The 21142-nt window shown below is 41.9% G+C and overlaps 1 protein-coding gene across 1 annotated transcript in view; it reads left to right on the forward strand.

The window, feature by feature from the left end:
• bcas3 (BCAS3 microtubule associated cell migration factor) overlaps positions 1 to 21142 on the forward strand; it is a 294717-nt gene that overhangs the window by 12148 nt on the left and 261427 nt on the right. The window contains exons 7-11 of the mRNA XM_041046203.1: positions 2832 to 2904; positions 15996 to 16103; positions 16201 to 16277; positions 20247 to 20323; positions 20960 to 21043. Coding sequence (XP_040902137.1) covers positions 2832 to 2904; positions 15996 to 16103; positions 16201 to 16277; positions 20247 to 20323; positions 20960 to 21043 — 419 coding nt within the window. The remainder of the gene's footprint in view (positions 1 to 2831; positions 2905 to 15995; positions 16104 to 16200; positions 16278 to 20246; positions 20324 to 20959; positions 21044 to 21142) is intronic.

A 21142-nucleotide genomic window follows, 5' to 3' on the forward strand; every position in this document is an offset into this window, starting at 1 on the left:
TGCAGTTATGTTTCGTAATCTCTACCAAATGTTCTGGAAACACTCACAAACTCTTCTAGTTTTACAGAAAGAAGTTACTTCAGCTTGTTTTTAAAGAAAGAATGCACACCAAGTTGAGTAAACATATAGTGGCTTCAGAAAGTATTCAGACCCCTTCACATTTTGCGCGTTTTATCGAGTTGTAGATTTTATTTTGGATGGATACGGTTGTGGACTGACCAGGATGTATCCTGCATCACCCCATGTCAGCTTTGATCGTCTCAGGTCCTGTTTGCTTAAATTGTCCCTGAGATGTGTCTAGAACGTGATTGGAGTCCACCTGTAGCAAACACAAATTGATTGGACATAATTTAGAAAGGCACAGACCAGACCTGGGTAGATAAGATCCCACAGTTCACACTGCATGTCAAGACAAACACCGAGCAATGAAGTCCAAGGAACTCTCTGTAGACCTCTGTGATAAAATTATTATTCACAGGAGCACAGTGGCCTCAACAGCTGTAACATTTCTGAGCTACCAACGGTCACCTCTGTCCTCTGCAGAGATGGGGACACCTGCCAGAAGGACGACCATCTCAGCAGCACTCCCATCAATCAGGCCTTTATGACAGAGTGGCTACATGGCAGACACTTTGAGTAAAAGGCATATGACAGCTCGCTTGTATTTCGCCAGACGGCATTTAAAGGACTCTGAGGGCATGAGGAGACAGATTCTCTGCTCTGAGGAGACAAAAAACGGACTCCCACAGCTACTTAATCTGCTTAAAGTTCAGTTAATGTTTCCATATTTTCTTATTGTTTTATCTTATCATCTAAATTGGTGTATCAACCACATTAAAACATGTCATGTCATTTCTAATGTGTCCTCAAATAGTGAAAGGGTCACAGGGATGACAGACAAACATTTCACTGGCCCCTCTGTTGTTTTCAGACACTGCAAAAGTTGAGTGCTGTGTGAATACCGTTGTTCACATCCTCAAATGGTTTAGTTGTTCCACTGATTAGATCCTTTCCAGACATGAAGTTTAAATTTCATCTCGGCAGGTGTCAATCAGTGCTGTGAAAGCTGCCAATGTCGCCCCGCTGGTTTGTGGCATTTTTTCAGTGAGAAAATCGCCTTTTTGTTCTCCATCCATGTTCCGGTCTTTTGGCAGATTTCAACAACACACAATGGCAGCATTTAAAGGCGCGTTGGAAGTGGATGAAAGCAAACCACAGTAATAAGAAGCAGCAGATAGCCTCGACACATGAGGAGAGCAATTCTCTCAGCAGAAAATAAATATGAATTGTACTACTGGAGGGAAGGACACTGATTGCAATCTGCTAGGGCGCAAACAGTGTTGCACTGTGGTGAGCCATTAAAAGGCCAATTGTCTGGGATGCAAGGCCGTGGGTGGGCGGACTTATAAATGCCCCAAAAATAGGTGTTGGAATATAATAAGGCAAGGTTCCCCTTTCCTAGAATAGAGAAGGAAGTGCTGCTTTTCTAAAGGGAGTAAATACATTTATCCACATCCTCCCTGGAGTTTACAACATATGATCTTCCGTTGTCTTGTAAAACGAGGCAACATTGTTCCCTTGATTGATAACAAATGAGCATTGAGTAAATGTGAATATATATAACCATATGTACTGTCAGAGCTCGTCTTGATGTTTTCCAGTGGAGGTCATTTCATATGTCTTCACAATAGAGCTGAAACTGGGGTGCTCCCACACTGTTAAAGTACTTTCATGAGGTTTTAAAATATTAAAATATTTCCGGCCCATGTTCACCCATCCTCACTGTTGCATTCAAACATGCAAAAGTCCACATAGAAATCAGCAGTACTTACCTCAGTTACTGTCCAGTAACAGTACTGTTACAGTCGTATCAGTTCATGTCATGGTGCATTTTCTTCCCAGGAAAAATTTTTTTTTTTTAGTAAATGTACCATTTCACTCAGTCTCCAAAAGTCATGTTTATGTTATGGCTCAATATCTTGAGTGAGAGTGATGTCTGATGACAGAAACATGAAAGAGTAAAAGACCTTGTCGGGAGTGTTAAAGCCTGGTAGGGAAGGCACATTTGCTCTCACGCCATACCACAGGAACTCGGGCTGATTACTGTCAAGCCTCAAATTACAGTCCTCCAAAGGGTAACATCTTCTTCAATCTAGGCGCCCCCATCCCCTCAATCCCCCCTGATCCCTCCGCCTTTTTTCAAGAATGACACAATTAGGGAAAATATGGGATAAGTCCACTTAATACAACATGTTTTCTCTTCTTTGTGTAACTATGCCTGCCGAGTTTTTCCTGTGCTGTAATTCCAACCTGAAACCCCAAAACCAACAAGGAAATGGACAGAAGATCATGCTCCTTTTTGCAACATTCAGAAGATTTCTTCAGCTTATCTCAGTTCTGTCATTTACTTTGCAGTTTTTCCTATGGCGTTTTCTGGAAAAAGTTTTTTTTTTTCTTTATTAATTTCCCTCAAGTATCCTTTCAAAAACTCACCACAGTCAAGATTCTGCAAAAGGTAGAACTTTAAACTCTTCACAGCATTATTAGCGTAATGGTCCAGTAACTTGCAAAACAAGGCCTGATTTCGGGGGGGGGGGGGGGGGGGGGGGTGTTCTCCCTTCATCTAAAATGTTTGATGACCATAATTGAATTACAAGGCAACAGTAGTAATGCAATCAGCACGTTTCCTGTCATGGTAATAGGCTGCCTGTTGAATGAGGGTGGGCAGCACTAGAGGCCTCACATGTTCGCTTAAAGAATGTCCCTCTTTGTTGTGTGTGGATCATTCTGTTTCTCATCTGCCTCTTCCTCTGGCTCCTCTTCCTCCTCAGGTCCTCTGAAGATGGACAGTTTTGCTGACAAGAGGCCCCTGCTGGGGGTTTGCAAGAGCACAGGGTCCTCTGGGTGAGTTCACACATCATAAAAAAAAAAGCTGACCTCACTTCCTCGTCGTCCTCTGCTGTATTCTTCCTGGTGCGACTCTAAATCCAATATATGCCAAACATGATAGCAATAGCAGTCACTGATTAGAGCACCATCAACCAGTTCTGAGGAACTACTTGTGCATTTATATTTGGCTAGAATGGATCTCTTCAATGGTTGGGACCAGACCAGCGGGCAGGCAACAGATGATTCTTCTGATTATGGAAAAACACACCTGATCATTTTCCTTTTACATGTTAGAAACTTGTTTTGAAAGTAATTAATAAAGCATTAAGTATTTCTGTACATTTTCTATACTAGCTTTGTTCAAATAATTAAATTGGCATTGCTTCTGATGAAGGAGGGGTGGCAGAACCACTTGTTAAGGACTCCCACAATGTTTGGGATTTGGACTTGCCTTGTAACCTGAAAAACAATGCCCACCCCCCCTCTCTCTGTTTCTGGTTGTTGAATTTTGGAATCTTGTTTGTTCAGTCTCCTGGTCTCTGCTCGCTCTGACTAATGAGAACCAAGTGACAGTATAAGCAGAGGCCTGACTGCAGGTGGCCATGTGGAAAAGCACATCATGAATCTGTCTATGCAAATCAAATACATATTTGTTTTTTCAGTCTTAAACCTCTGCTCTTTTCCAGAGGCACAAGGAAATAAAGTAATTGACAAGATGATGAGATACAGTGTGGCCCAATGAAACAAGGACTTTAAGATATAAGGAAGTCTTCATTGAGCTACTTTCAGGGGAGCTCTGCTTGGGGGAGGGGGGGGGGGGGGGGGGGGCTAAAACAACCTCTGTGTGCGTTTTAGTCTTTCAGAAGAGAAAAGAGTTTCACTCTTCCCAGTGTTACGAAGTATAAATCCTGTATCTGAAAGTAATTTTATGTTAATAATAAGAGACATCAAAGGACACCCCACTTCTTATTATGAACCCTTCTCATGCATCCACCTGGAGCTGATCCAGAGATGTGGGCTCAGTAACTGTGATTCATGGATTCTTAGTGGCACTGTGGTTGGAATGCGAGCAGTACCTGACCCCCCCACCCCCCACCCCCCCACCCGACAGGCAGACAGAAGAGAGATTAAACAGATGTGTAGATCGCTGAGATTTTCTGGGTTTGGGATTGGGTTCATGTGTTTGTTTAGGAAAAGAAAGGGCATTTCAAAAGTGACAGACCCCAAGGCATCTTGCGCTCGCCTCCTCATACCCATTCCACGCTCTCCCCTCTCACTCCTCCTCCTCCATTTACTCACGCCGCTCTTCCAGAGCAACACAAAATTTAACTCAATATATCCTCCCAGGGAAATGAAATAAGGAAGTCTGACTTCAGCTGGGCCTTGATGGCGACCACCTTCTTGATGTTTTCCAGGGACTGCCGGCCCCTGTCTCTCTAACGCCGTTATGGTTGCTTCTGCTTTTCCTATGTCCTCACTGACTCTGAGACAGGCAGCGTTTTGACGGTTTGGCGAATCACCCAGGCGTCGCTCGACACTAATGCTGAAAACATGCACTGTGTTGAAAAGCAGAAACCCTGACCTCTGGCTGAATGGCACAGCCTGGTTCTTCCCCCTACAGAAGTGCTTGGTAAATAACACTCTGGTCAAAGACGAGAAGGAAAAAGGCTTCCGGGTGCAGCGCTGTACTTTCCATTGGGCCTGTTCATAAACGCACTAAGGTCCTCACACAATTTTTAGCATATAATCATTTTGAAATAACAGCTTTTCTTAACCACCAAAAAGGATGCCGTCTTGACACTTAAATGGAAAACAGATTGGAGCCTTGGCCGCTATAGCAGTGCTGGTTTAGAAGTTGGTTCAGTCAGCTCTAGGCTTAGATTACAAGATTTGCAAATTAAAGGAAAACCAGAGAAGGGAAAAAGCATGTGTGCTGAAGCCCTGTACTTGTGGATATCCAGCCAGGCACACACAACATAATTTTATCAATGGAAAGGATTATGCTTTAAGTCCAAACAATGTATGGATCCAGTGATTTTCTTGACAGTAAAGCATATGCGTCCCCTTTCACTCTCTGCACCAGTGCCAGTGGGCTTTGGGAATTAGTAAAGAATGCCGGTGCCATTGCAGACCTTGGTATGTCTGCTCACATTTCTGGAAAGGATTTGTGTTTCCTTCCCCTCCTTGTGTTATTATTTTCATTCAGTTTAATTACATCCATAGGTATTAAAAGTCTGGGAGATTTGAGGCCGCTCTCTCTCAATGAATGTAAATTTTATGGCCAAGACAGAGGCAACTTAACTGTTTGTGGGAGTTTGAGTGCACACACTTCTTGGGCAAAAGTTCAGTGATGAATAAGTGTGCTTTGTTCTGTGGAGTTTGGGGAACTGTCAGTGACATTTCCAACCTCCGACTACCCCCTCACAACATCTCCAGATGCTGAGAGGATGTGGTCCTTTTTTTCTTTTAACCAATATAGTCCTCTTTCACTGTGTGGATTACTACTAGATGTGCTATTTTGAGGTTTTGGCTAATACACATGGATATTCTAGTCTATCAGTCCTATCTCATACCGTTTGCTTTTTAAGGAAACCCCAATTGCTAATTCAAGAGGCAGACGCAACTCATTCTGTTCTCATCAGTCTTTGTGGAGTCTAATAGCATTTAAAGTGTTAATCCTGATGCAGTATGATGTCAGTGTTGTGGATTTGGCGAGTGGTCAGAGATCACTGTGTTGTTCCATTTGGAGGAAAGGTGTAATTTCCATTGTAGCAGCAATGTGACATGCAATATCTAGTGTGTAGGAAATATATCACAAGAAGACACGTGTGTAGAGCCACAGCCAGACAAACGCTAAACTGGAAGCACACTGAGTGTTTTAATTAGAAGATAGTACACTTGGGATTTTTGCAGAAATTTAACGTGAACTCATCTTGCTTCCTATGAATATCATTTTTGGTTTTACACTATTTATGATGTTTGCACAATATATGTGCAGGGGCTTCAGACTATATCCATCTTTTCATCCATGTGAGCTGATGTGCAGGGATTTCAGTTTCCAATCTGGCATGACTAACGTGTCTGGCTTATAATAATCAGATCAGGCGTTCTTTTATGGCGCGGTGCTACAAGTGAACACATTGTTACACCTATCTCCGTTCAGTATAATTTTGGGTTCCACCTGCCACCTCCCATCCCCATTTTGATATTAAATGCACAAGCAAAGGTAGGTGCATAACAAAAATAACTTCATACTCCTGAACATATAGATTTAAATCCACTTGGAATCCTGTAGTGAAATAATGCAGGTTGTTAATTACTTGGCTGCTTGCAACAAATTCCACTTAGCCCACAAAGACAGACACATTTGATGGCAAAAGCCCATTGTGGCACTAAGCCCTTGTGTTTCAGTGCATTTTCATGACGGGTTTTTCTCTGCAGACCGGATGTATCCGTACTCTAAAGTGTATGAAATGGAAATCATCAAGCATTTGTACAAAACAACCCACCAGATTAAGGGGATTTGGAGAAGTGATGCCTTTTATCCACCGTGAGGTTATGGTGTTCTTCACTGTCACATTATGACCACCCACGGGCACACGCACGCACATGCTCATGCTCTCTAAGTCTGTGTTCAGGGTAAATACTACCAACACTGACTCAGGCAAGTTATGCAGGTGATTCCATATACATTTTAATTATACTGTTGCTATGATTATTATACTATTATACTATGGTTTGTTGTGAAGCTGTATGGATGATGTGGTCATGATGGCTTCAGTGTTCAGAAAGGACATTATACCAGGACAGAATCCACCGGCCTTCAAAGTTTGTCTTTAGTTTGTTAACAGGAATGTCATGTTCTCCACTGGGGGGGGAAAAAAAAAAAAAAAAAAAAAAAAAAAAAAAGCTTTGATGAAATCGTACCTGGCCTTCTTTTGTCGTGCCCCTGTGTGGAAATGAGAGTGGCTGTAATCTGGTCTTCCACTTCCCCTTTTTTCATTGCCCTGCACACATTCACATGCATACACACTTGTTCAGTGCTTAGGCAGGGCTGCAAGGCTCAGGCTTCATTCCAGAGCGTTTATTTTGACTTGCATGTCTGTTTTATGTCTGTCGAAAATGTGTTCTGCCTCGCCAGTTCCCCCCCCCCCCTTCAAATAGGAAGTCAGATTAAACTCAGTAGTACTGGAAGTGGTGCATATAAACACACCCGACAGGCTGAATGATTAGTAATGACTTTTCAAACCTTTACCACATCCCCATTCCCTAAACCAGGCCTCTGTGGTCAAAGCAATTAATATTTTATTTTACTAGAGTTTGAACTTGCCCTTTCCCTTTATATTAAACCGAGTGTATAGCAGGCCTACTGTAATTTCCTTCGATTTTGGATGAAAGATATTGGAGCAGTGCCTTGGTGAGAGTAACACTGATGGTTCTTACCAGGACATTTATCAAGTGACTCATTCTTAACTGGCTACCAAAAATCTTTGGATGCAGGTTAGGCCTATTAGAAAAATATTTTCACAAGTTTCTTAACTGAGGAGATACCTAGTAGTCACCTATTCTGTTTGGAGAACTCTATGTGACCAGTCAGAGGAGGCCAAAGTCAGGGGTGGGAGCTCACTGCTGTGTACATGAACAAGTTTCTGGTCTGCTACTCCTACTGACACTGACTGACTCTGACTTCTCTTGACACTGAGTGAGGCCTGGGTAGAGCGAAACAGGGCAGGCAGAGGGAGGGCTGAAAGAAGTGGAGTGGTTTGCTTTCGAGTCTAACTAGCATATTGTAGCTTTTTGCACGGTTCCTAGGAGTGATTCTTTGACACGTGATTGATACGGGCTGTGATTTAACTTAGTGTCTCCCTTGTTCCCTGCCTTTTCTCTCAGCCAGGACATGTATGATAGTGTATACATATACAAAAGGGACTATGGGGACATGAATGGTATTTAACATGCAGTCAACCTGTCATGGATTCACCTTCCCTCTGGTCCCCTAAGAGCATCTGCAGATTACTGCTTTGATCACCCCTTCTCATGCAAACTGCAGGGCCCTATAACTCACGCTCTCCTGTGACAAGAAAACATGTGTCTTTACAGCTTGTAGACTTATTAGGCTTTTTTTCCATTAGTGGTTTTAACTGGTCATTGACCAGTCTGACTGACTGATGTCCAGTTTTTAGTGGAGGAGGATGCCAGTTTGGGTGGGGGAGTGTCTTGAACCTGCAGAAAGTTGGTTTTCAGAGCCAGAAGTATGAGCACCTGATGAAATAAGCATTAAGTCATTTGCATTTGACACACATGCTGTATTGTGGCTTCAAGCTGTCCTCTATCTCTTGTTCTTATGCACAAGCAGACACAAAACAAAATCGACTTGGCGTGTTCCTAGACACAGCTTTGACATGTCAGAGCAAAAGAAAGAGCTCCTCCGTGACCAGATGTTTTTTTTCTTGTGTCAAGTGCTTTCACTTAATTTAGACAGAAAACTGGCTCACAATGCTAAAATGGCTCAAATTGGATCTAGTGCAAGCTATAGTTTGGGTAATGAATATTAATATCCACTTTACTGCTGTCAAGGGAAGAAGATATAAGTTGAATTTATGGACTGCATACCCCATTCGCTTCTTGCACACTTCGCTGTGTCGTAGATTTAATTGTAAATGGATAAAATTACCACATTTGCCCTTCAGTCTACACTCAGTAACCCTTAATGACATTTCTTTTGAATTTTTTTGTAAATGCATAAAAAACCAAGAAGTGAAATCCCTCATTTTACAGAAATATTCAGATCCTTATTTCTTCGTACACCTGGATTTGGTCAGTTTATGCCACTCTTCCTTGTAGATCCTCTCAAGCTCCCTGTGAGACCGGATGGGATGCCTCTCTGAAGTAACATCTTCAGGTCTCTCCATGGATGTTCTAGGGGGTGTAAGTGTGGCAGTGGTGAAAAGTGAACCACTGCCATACTCTCAGGTTGAGTACACTCTAGAGCAAGTTTTCCTTCGTCAAATGCTAGAATCTCAGAGCATCTCTTCAGGCATCTTGAGGAATCCATGTGATGTAGAATTGAGGCTGTTTTGAGAGCAAAGCGAGGCCTAACCCAGTATAATTCACAGTATATTAAGTATATTCACAGGAATGAGCCTTTCTAAACTATGTCCAGTCAATTAAGGTGGACTCCAGTCAGGTCCTAGACCCATCTCAGTGATCTATCTAATCCAAAGCTTGAGAGGATCTGCAATTCAATTCAATTCCATTCAATTTTATTTTATTTATATAGCTCCTTCCACAGTCAAAATTGTCTCAAAGCTCTCTGCAGAGAAGAATGGCAGAAAACCCCCAAATCCAGGTGTTCAGAGCTTGTGACATACACCCACAAAGAGTCAAGGCTGTAATCGCTGCCAAAAGTGCTTCAACTGAGTAGAGGGTCTAAACACTTACATCACTGACATACATCACTGTGATAATTCAGTTTTTCCTTTTTAATAATTTGCAAAAATTTCTAAAATTCTCATGTCATACTGTCCACACTCAAACATGTCCACACTGACACACACACACACACACACACACACACTGCAGTGTTAATCCAAAATGCTGGCCATTATACTCTGTGTGGAGTGTTTAACAGTGAAGGAAATGTATTTTTGGCAGCTCTACAGACTTGGAGCTGTGGTTGAACTTTTTACCCTAATTACTTTCCTACTAATGCCTGCAGCTTGCTGGAATGACTGTGGCTCCTTTCAGGCCCCCAGCAGGCTCTGATGTGGCCAGTGTTTGTTGTGTATGGTGGGCCTGGGTTTGAGCTAAGAATGAGAGAAGTAGGACTGAAAAACAAAACAAATAACAGGAGGGAGCAGGGAAAAAAAATGCTGCAATACAGTCATTCTTCTCCAGTTGTCATGGTAGATGCAGATGTGATTTTCTACTCATTCTCAAACTGATGTGAAAATTTGAACATAATACATAATTGCATCAAAACTGGGCAAACTGCATCTTCTGATAAAGATCATGTGATATGATCGAAAGCTCCTACAGCTGCTAAATGGACATTGAGGTGAGATTACATAGTATATTTCTTTTTCCAACTTCAGAAATCAGCTTTGAATATCAGCTTTATATCATGTTTAAATTGATTTGTACTGATAATACTGAGTGTACAATATTTGCCTTTCTTGTTGTAGTGGAGAGTTTCTGTCACATTATCTGAAAGCTGTTTCAGAGGCTTTTCTGTCCTGCCCAGAATAATTCTGAGGAGAATTTAGACTAGCTGTTGAATGCTGGCATAAATGATCGAATATTTATGGTGTTAATCTTAAATTTCTGGCTTCAGCATTCGAAGACCCATATCAGTTGAACCTCAGTGGAAATACCATTCCTCAGAAGTTCAGTAGTCTCCAATTGGAGCAGCACAGTTTTCTCCTTCAGCAGAGCCGGCCTAGACTTCCCAAACCGAGGTTGTATTTGTTTAGCATTCCCACAGCATGTAATTGTCGTTCGTATTTGGAGAGCTTATAAAACTTTGCACCAGTCGGAAATGTGGTGACGTCCCTTCCTTGTAAATGAATTTATTTGCCTGCTTTTTAATTCCCATCTATGCTTTCTACAGCCACATGAAATTTTGTGGTTTTGATCTCCTGGTTCAGTTCACGTTCATAAAAAGATGTGAGCTGAGTCTCTCAGCCAGAGGGAAAATACTCATGGAACAAGCACAGTATTGATGTGTAAATTAAAATAACAGATGTCAACATGTTTCATCAGGGAGGAAGTGCTCAGACTAGATTGCTGATAATGGCTCAATGATAAGACACTCACCATCCATAATGGTCCTTAATGACTGTTGTAAACAGTTGCGTATCTAAAATTAAGTCTTACATATGGATGTAAAAGTCTCATTAAACATTGCGTTGTTAGGAGGTTTTCCAAATGTGGTCTAGTGCAGCATAGTGGCAGAGCAGTAGGAACAGAAAAATGACCCAAACAGCCAGGGTTTACTGTAAGGCCAGTCCAATGGCAGATGGATTTAGCAGGTCTGCCCTCTGGTTCATAGCGACTTAGGACTTTTACAAATCCTATTTTCTACTGTTGAGATCTTGACCTGAGCCAAGTCTATTAGTTTTCACTGTGGGTGATCTTTTTTCACTGAGAGTGAAAGCTGTACCTACAATATGACTCTGTTTTATGTCAAATCTGTGGATATAATTGCCAATATGATGAAGTTGCAGTACCGATGTGAAAAAATCATTTGAATATCTTGTAATGAGAATAAAGTGTTGTTATATAAAACCTTTTTAGCAACACTAAACCTCCAGGAACACGCTGTTTTAGTCCACACCGAATATCTCAACAATGAAATTGACATTTTTGGTTTGAAAGTTTTGGTTTTTAGATGGGTTGCCGTAAATTTTAGTCCATTCCTGAGGGGACCTTGAATGTCTCTTGACTCTTCATGTACCATCACCAGCAGGTCAGGATTTTCCAGTAAAGTTCATAGTTGTTGAATTGGCACCAAGTGGTTTCTAGATATTCATAGTCATAATCACTTAGGTGATCCCCTGGCTTTTTTTTCTAGCACCATGACAACATTCAGGTTCCCCTGGGGATGAATTCTAATAACTTTGGTGATCATGTGGCTTTACATCTAGAGCCACCATCAGACAGAAATGGCTTTTTGTCCAATATTTTGTTTCATGACCAGAATCCTGCAAAAGTGACATTTCCATCAGCCTAAGCTGTACTTTGCATTTTTTGCTAAATAGTAGATGTTATCATGCTAATATGCAAAACTGATAATGTGGTAAATTTTACTTGCCAGCCATCTGCATGTTAACTGTCACTGTGAGTATGATTGCACACTGATATTAACATTACTACTACTGTGCACAAGTACGGCCTCACAGAGTAGCTAGTGTGACTTAGTCTTGTGTAAACTTCTCGAATTTTAAAAATTGTATTTTATTCACAAAGGGTTAATACAAGAACTGTGCCTAAATAAGATGAAGTCTGAAATTAAGGAAATAATTATTTACATCAAGAGATGAAAGAATTAAGTAAACAAGACTGAACATCTGAACTTGATGGAGATGCATTTCAGTTGGTACCCAAAAAGTAGTGATCGTGTTTTATTATCATCTTGCATTTGTGTGTTTGGTATCTGGCATTGCCGCTCCATTTTCTCCTTAATTTCTGGAGTAGCTTCTTGTCCTATCAGAGGAAGTAAATGAGCCAAGCCTCCTTTCCTCCATCTCCTTCATTTTGTATCCTTTCAGACCCAAGGGCCAGTTTGAGTAATAGTAATTGACACATTGATCTAATAGGGCCATCATAATAGGCCTGTTACTGAGCTGGGGAATGGTGCTCGGCGTCACCTTAACATGTGCAAGGACTGACATCCCGCCATAATCCATAATGATAATTGTGATTTAGCCTTGCTTTCAACCTACGCCCCAACGTCCCCGGCATCAGGAAATCTTATTACATCTGACCCCGCATTGCCTCCATTAGAACTGGGTCATTTGTTAAAATACTGCAAAAGCAAAACAATTGAACCCTGTGCCATTTTGATTCTATAATAATGGGTTATCATTGTCCCTTTGAATCAATTCCAGAGGCCCATTTTTCGGGATAGAGCTTTGAATTGGATTGATCGGACTCTGATAATGCTGAAATCGATGATGTAGCCACCTGAAAGTAAATTATCTTCGGGGAAAATTTTTGTATTAATCTTAATGCCTGTACTCTTGATTGGTAATGGTAACCGTGCTCACAGTGTGAGGACCTTTTGAAATGTTGACAGAGACGTTAACCATCGGGACGGAAAAACTTTTTTCTGTGGCACCCCTTCTATCTTCTTCAATAAATATTCATTGGGACTGGAGGGAGGAACACACTTGTGCTAACATCTATGCAGTATCTCACGCACACACACACACACACACACTGTACACGTGCAGTGCCTTAGTGCCGGGCTTGGGCTAAGAGATCTGAGGGCTCACTTGGCGCCATTGCTGTCCAGACTCTGGCTTGGGAAGCATACACTAGTACAACACTAGTGTGTATCTGTTCTTACAGTTGTCTGTATGGGGGTAAGTGTGTGCACACATGTGACGCATACACTCCTGACTCATTTAGCTCATGTATCAGTCATCAAGGTAGTTGTTGTGTATTGTTGCAGCAGTTATTTCATCTTGCATCTCTGGGCGTGTGTTCCTGCCATTGTCTGTGTGAAGAAATATGAATTGTGTGTCACCGTATTGCCTCTTGTGTCTGTGTGTGTGTGTGTGTGAGACATGTGTGTGTTAACAGTGCTAGATGAAGGCTTTATCACTGGCTGATGGAGTCCTGTTTGTGCCTGTGGTGTCAGCTGCAGCTTGGAATCATGGTCCTGCGTCGGCTCAGAGGACCAGATTCTTTGACAGCTGCGTACACAGTTTACAGACAATGTTCCATTTGACTGTGTTGAAACCATTATTGTAGGTGGAGCCTAAAGGCTTACCACGACCTGCTGTTTGCTGTAACTGCAGTTATATGGAAGGATTATCAGCGTGGGATATTAGGACGAGCCTTTTCAGTGACATTCTCACACTTTGGTTTGGTCACCTCTGAGGAGAGAGGGGAAATTAATGTTGCTTTTTCAGCTGTGTGATGATATTCATGTTATTATATTTATTTGTTGTGGCATTTTATGTGACACTGTGAGATACTGAAGTCTTCAAATGTCTTTTAATCTTTTATCTGGTCACAACAGCCAGTTACAATAGGTTTGTTCCTCCACATATATCATTAGGCTACATTCCTAAATGTTTCACTCTTTTCATTGCATGACACTGATGTGTAAGGAGTACCACTCAGTGTGTGTATCATGTTTTTTTGTACTTCATTAATATGCATGAGAGCATTAAAAGGTATGTCTGATATACCTGGAGAGGCCAGTCATATATGCTCAAATGCATTTGTGTGCTAAGGGCCTGGCCTTTATATGAAGAGTAGTTGTGGTCAGAGCAGTTGAGATAATATTTAAAAGATTCTTATAATTTTATGTATATATATATATACATACACACACACACACACACACACACACACAGATATGTGTATATATATATATATATATATATATATATAGGGGTCGGCCAGTGAGACATGGTGGAAATATATATATATATATATATATATATATATGGGTTTTTTTTCATGTCAGAAACATATTCAGACATAACCTAGACATTGAAGTCCCTCAAACATGATGAACATTATACCTGCCAAACATCAGGATGATAATGCTGTTAGCCATTGTGAGCATGTCGGCATGCTGACAGTAGTATGTGGCTCAAAGCACTGCTGGGTCTAAGTACAGCCTCACAGAGCTGCCTGCATGGCTGTGGACTCTTAGTCTTGTTTTGACAAATGACATTTTTCATGTGAGCAAGGCCTCACAACAAATCAAAACCCTTAGCTGGCTATTACTCACTGAGGCTGACAAAAAACACACTGCATAGGTCTCACACTTTTTGTCTGTCCTTATCTGTGAGTACATCCAGGAATTTAACAATTTTATGGTAATTTTAATATGTCTTTGCTGCTCTGTTATACTCTGATATGTGTTAAGAGGCGCCTTATTTTCTCTACTGTTTGCCATCGGTACTTCACAAAGTGTGTGTCAGAGCTTTTGAATGGGGGAAGCAGATGTTTTTCCACCATAAAGGAGAAAAAGGAGCAGCAGAGATGATTGGGATGGCAGACAGGCCTTGACACAGCAGAGTCGGTCAGTGGAACAGGGTGTGCTGCAGGAATATTCAACATGGCTGAGGTCATCTGTGTCTTGTAATGGATGAAAATCTTCCCATTATGAGCTCGTCATTTGAATAATGTCCAAATATCCCTCTGGGACTTGGCAATAGCTGTCCGCTGTTTAAACTTGTTATTTCCTAATGGTGTCTTGCACTGGCTGTAGTCAGCAGGAAGGGGGTTTCCTCATTGATCAAGTTGTCAAATCATCCTAGCCTAACCATCACAATCTCTATTTAATCAATGCATGCAGCTGTTTCTTTAGTTCTTTTACAACTGTGGGTTCCATTTTTAATGAAAAACCCCATTTATACTGAATTTTGAGTCATTGTGTTTACAGGTAAACTTCCATACTTTGACCTTCACCGCAAATCTAAGATCCGGCCAGTGCCTCCTGTTTGTCTGTGACTGAGACTGATGAAGCATATAGCTGCACTCAGTATGCACAAGCAGACTAAATAGACTGTTGAAAGCACTTAGTCCTGTGGCTCAAGAAACAAAACTAACACCACATTTCACCCCTGCATCCTCAGCCAACGCGGCACCACAGGCCTCGCCAAGGGTGAGGGAGAGTAGAAGACCGGTAGAAGCTTTCCTTGCAGACTGAGGGAAGGGGCACAGGGGACGGGTGGTGGTGGGGACGGTGGGGGATGGGTGGGGGGTGGGAGGGCATGCTTGATTAAGATTTATGTCTAAATTTTTCTTTGCCATCAGCCGCTGCCTGCTGTTGGATAAGCTCCCTCATGTATCCCTCTTCTCTGCTGTGTTGATAGAAAGGCTTCTAGTAAATGTGTTGCATGAGAAAGCATTTCCCCTTTTGCCCTTCGTTTTACTCCCTTTCACTCTGTGGACCCTCAGAAGGGGTCGGCCAGTGAGACATGGTGGAAACAAATACTGCGAGTTCTCCAGGGAGCTACTGAGAGGAACAGTGTAGAGATGGTTAGAGCAAAATGTGGCTCGACCTGCAGTATGTTGGCAAGTCGGTTGATGTTCTCTTCTGACATATTCACAAGAGTTTGTTTTGTCACAGTGAGGTGCTTAGTATAACTCTGTAGTGATCATTTGTTGACTGCTGAACAGTGAAATTACTGAAAAAAGAATCAAAAATAGGCAAATTTTAAAAAGCAGTGAGCATCGTAATATTTAAGATTTTATAGGCCACCTCTGCTCGTTTACTGTTTTAGTTATGTTTGTCATAAAATTTCTGTTTAAATAGTAAGCTATCGATCATCACAAGTGTCAATATAATGCCCTGAAGTTTTATCAGTAGTTAATTGAGAAGTGCATAAACTGACTACATGTATTTTTTCTGTTTCCAGGACAAGCCCCCCCTACTGTTGTGCTGACCTGTATTCTCTACGGACAGGAGAAATGGTCAAATCCATTCAGTTCAAGACACCTATCTATGATCTCCACTGCAACAAACAGTATGTAGGATCAACTGATCTAAATAAAAGTTGCATTTCATGATACATGGTAAGTTTATCTTTGCTGTATTAATGAGCTGTTTTCTCCCTCCTCCAGTATTCTTGTGGTGAGCCTACAGGAGAAGATTGCAGCATTTGACAGCTGCACCTTCACCAAGAAGTTCTTTGTTACAAGTGAGGATTAACCCCTGTTCAGTTTCCTAACATTTCACTTAGTTCCTGGCAAGAAAACGTAAAAAGGTTTTGTTAAGATGCAGTTAAGAAGAAGATCAGTTGTTATTTAGATAAAAAAAAAAAAAAAGTTGTTAATATTTCATTGCTAATGGAAACATGCATTTGTGAATGTTGCGCAAACCCCTCGGTGTTCTGTACCATAGGCAGTAGTGCAAACAAACAGTGTCTGTAATATAAGTTAACACTAACATTACCAAACATGATCAGTGACACTGTCACGTTGGCATCACACAAGCCAAACAAACACAAAGCAGATCATCTGTTACAATACAACCAGCCACCATGGCCTGGTGTAGTGCAGTACTAAGTGCTTTACTTTAGTACTTTAGTGACTAAACTGCTTTTATCAAAATATGATGTGAAGCCCTCCATTTGAAGCTCAACACAGGAAAACTGTTTATAACACAGCACTCGCATCCTCCTGGCTGTACCTGCCATGTCTGCTGAAGGATGCTGCGAAAGAAAGGCCAGACTGTATTACAAGGCCATTGCTGTCCACTTAAGTCATTGACTGGAGTAAACTGACCTTACTGGCTGGCTTTAATGTGTCTCCTCTTTGTCTGCCTGCCTTCCTTATCAGTGTCTGGGCCACAGGAAACCAAACATGCTCAATAGTTATTAATCGTTTCTGAATGCAGGGGCCTCCTCTTCATAACGTTGTTTGGTCTGTTTGGGCCCTAAAAGCAGTAAACAAAGGGTTCTGTGAACGTGTGCAGAGCTCTGCGTTGGATGAGCCATTCTACTGTCCTTTGTCCACTTCTCCAGGGATGTGATGGTGGAGATGTCATGTTTTTATGAGCACTTAAGGCCTGTCCCATGTTTATGTTCTTGCATTGCATTTGAGTAGTGTCTGCTGTAAGCTGGGACTCAGTCACCACCAGAAGCAGACTTTCTTTTTGTTTTCAACATCCAGTTATCATGGTTTGGTACCTACTGTTTTTTGTGTCACCATCAGCTACCATATCTGTAGTAGCTCCTGCAGTTTGTGCTTGTAGAAAAGCATCTCTGATGTTCATTTCACTTGTACTGTTGTGACCAAGGGGAAGGCCAAATGACAGTGAGGGGAAACCCACGGATATCCATGAAAGAATGGACAACAGTTCAGAAAGATGGCACACAACAGTAGTAGGCCTAGCACCCCGAGGCACTGCATAACCAAGCTACAAGGTACTAGTTTCTGGAGATCTCCTTGGTAGACCTTGAAGGGAAAATGTTGTGGTGCATTACTGGCAAAAGACTAACAAATACTTGCCGATGAGTATGTTGACACAATTGACCAAAAAGAAGGAGTCTCAGAGTACTCTGGATGTCTGGAGCAAACATCAGTGATCAGCCAGATCATCAAGGAGGCGAAGAGCAACAGCAGAACACAATTGTACAGTTAGATCTCATCAGTGCCCACCCAGGTGTACCACACTAAATGATCCAATGTGCATTGGAGCACTACCATATACCGGCAGAAGTGCCTTCATGGATGATATAATTGTGATTACTCTATTGATCCAAGGGACACGGTGGATCCTAAGCTCACTGAGTAAGATTGCCACATGGTCACAGATGCAGTTCAACCCAGGAAAACTAGAAGTCTAATAATCCTAAAAGGAAAGCTAACAAAAAACATCCTAGTAATACAGCAGGGAATTCAGTGCCTTGGAAAGAATGACAGCACCCTGAAGGACAGTGGCAACCACAAGGACACCATGGCTCAACTAAACATCTGGCTCAACTACCTGTTTGAAGGTTTAAGGTGTGTTGCTTCCAATATTGCATTATATGTAGACTTCAATAGCCAAGACGTTCCCCCAACATTCAACTTGGTCAACCTACAAGCTCTGCTTATCAATCTCACTGCTGGTGGAAGAATTCAAAGCCACCAAGACAAGAGCAGTCAGCACACTGCTACTGTCTGAAGATGAGAAAGTGGACAATGGATTCAGTGGGACCAGGCACAAACTTTGGGGCACTGACCAGGACAAGTTGACCTTTCTTCTGCATGCTGGGGCTGACCTTTTGACAACTCAGACAACCCAAAGATCTGGGCGAAGAAGAGGACCCAACCTGCCAGACGTTTGGAGCAACCCTTTGCACTCTGTGTTACATCTTGACTGGGTGTCCTAAAGCACTGGGAGAAGGCTCATACAGGTGGAGCCTCAACACGGTCCTTACATAAATTGCTAAATGGATAAACCTGCAAAGGATCAGTGTCAGTGAACACCAGGTATTGTTAAAAGATAAAAATAACCTTACCATAGTCCTCCTCAAATGCCCTGGCCTTACATTTACATTGTTCAGAGGTAGTCGAAAACCACTTTGTGCCAAAAACATTTAGTGTAATGTCCAGTCAATGCAGCCATCTTTTCAGTGTGCTCAAACTTCAGGCATGCAGATAAGTGGAGTTGCTTGCAAGGCACAGATCAGTCTTGCTCTTACACTTTTGACTGTGTAGGATAGAGAACGACTCGTACTGCACATTTTCTTGTGCAGATCTGCTCTGTTTTGATCACATTTTGTAGTCATCATTCAAATCTGTTAATCCGTTTCTTCTTTATTTCAGATTTTCCTTTGACAGTGTGAGCTTGTCTCACTCTTTCTGGTCTCTTGTGTGTTTCATGTTGATCATCAAGTGCATGATGGCTGAACATCAAGATTTTGTTGGTGAGAAACACTGTAGGATTGGTGGCATGCCAGGCCTGTGCTATTGAAGGGAAAACAGAGTGCGTATTGTAGTGCACTGATGTAAAGATTATGGAAAAAAAGGCAGTTGCTATTTTGGTATTTTTGGTAGGTTTTGTTTCTGACCTAAAGAAACACTTTGGTTTAAACATGGGTCTTTCAGCGTTCAGCCTTGAGAAGCTTGAACCCTGCTTTCTTTTCCTTTGATTCCACCCATCATGTCTGTTTCCTGTCCCTACTCAACTCTCTGCTCTCCTGCTCTCCACCCAGGATGTCAAACACATGTTATCACACTGCCTGGGCTCCCCTTGGCCTTGGAGAAGCACAAAAGGCTTCTCTGGCGCTACCAACAACCCTTGTGGCTTACCTCAATATCCCCCCACCCCCAACCACCCACCCAACCCTCCAACACAGCACACTACATTACTGTCTGCCTCCACCTCATCTGCTCCCAGAGCACTAAATTATTGTCAGCAAGCCTTTTTCACCACACCTCCATGCATTAGCTCAGCCTATTTGTGTATATGTGTGTGTGTGCGCATGCACGTGTGTGTGTGAGTGAGACAAGGGTCCATTTTCTCGAACACTCTGTGTGTGTGTGTGTGTGTGATCATTATTGACATTTTGTTGCCCGTATGTTTAGGCATGCTGGAGCTTAGTTTTGGTGTTAGTCATAGATTGCTCCATGTTTGTCTTGTAGTTGTTTACCTCCACATCTGTTTGAGTGGGAAGAGAAAAATACGTTCTTATAACGTCCAAGACATTTATCTGTTTGTGAACACAGGGTTTTGTTTGTCATTTAGGGTTATTGCTCGCTATTTTTATTTCTGCTGACAGCACACCAGTTGTGTTTGCGTGTGAATGCGTGCCTGTGTGTTTGTGCATGTGTGTCCCCACAGGGATTATTGTGCTGGTCAATCAGCAGAGGAGCCATCCTCAATTTATTGGGTACCACAGTCTCCATTAGGTCATACTGTGCACACACATGTACAGACACGTCACCCTCATTAGACTCCCATTTATCTTCCCAAACAAGAGACTCCCCACAAACACATTAATGGTTTAAGATAGTTACAGACACTCTCCAGACAGGAGGCTTATGACAGTCCCTGCACATGTTTGTTTTTTGTACAGTACTTTTGATGAGGTTATTTACCAAAATGTGTATAAATGTTTTTATCTTTTGTAGTCATCACTGGTTCTGCTGTTAGTGTGGCTGTCTTTGTGTCTTTTTAGGCTGCTATCCCTGTCCTGGCCCCAGCCTCAATCCAATATCACTAGGAAGCCGCTGGCTAGCATACGCTGAGAACAAGGTAGCCTGCACACACATCAACACACCCGCTCATCCACTGTAGTAGTGCCTTATCAGAAAAGCGACATATTTACAATCCAAAAAATGCATTTTTTTTTATCTATTTTCTGCCTCTTTAATCTCTCTGGATAAACAACTCATTCCAAGAAGAGTCCACTAGAGATGATAACATTTTGAAAATCAACAGATGCACAGGAGTTTTCTGTTCTCTTCTGTTTAATGGGATTGTTAAGTATTTACAAAAACCAGAATGTTGTATTGCGCACTCTGCAATACATTTAATGCATAATAGTGTTTTGGCGCTGGCCCACTCAAGTAATTGACAGATGGGGCCACTGTCTGTGTGACTGCCTGAGGATTTCGAGAAATGACAGAATGCAGTTTTGTGAACAGTAAGAGTAATACTGGGGCAGACGCATTCAAGAGATATTGTATTTGAAATTTAATCAGTGATTGGCTGTTTGGTTGTGCAATGTTTCTTTGAAAGCAAAACCAATTTCTTCCAAAGAGTGAAGAGGGGAACCTTTTGAATGTCTGAAATCTGAGTCAATTTCCCCCAAATTCTCTCTCTTCATACATCTTCTTTAGACTTCCACTATGTGTCCTGTATTTATCTGTAAACCTTGTGTTTTTGCAGCTGATAAGATGCCACCAGTCTCGCGGAGGAGCTTGCGGTGACAATGCACAGTCCTATACAGCTACAGTGATCAATGCTGCCAAAGTAAGTGAATATACATCAGACACATTTGCTTGTTTGTCTTTTATGTTGTTTTCTTTCTCTCAAATACACTACATGATTGAACAGAGCTGAATTATTGGA

The sequence above is a fragment of the Toxotes jaculatrix genome, chromosome 9 (assembly GCF_017976425.1).
Source record: "Toxotes jaculatrix isolate fToxJac2 chromosome 9, fToxJac2.pri, whole genome shotgun sequence".
Taxonomy (NCBI): Eukaryota; Metazoa; Chordata; class Actinopteri; family Toxotidae; genus Toxotes; species Toxotes jaculatrix.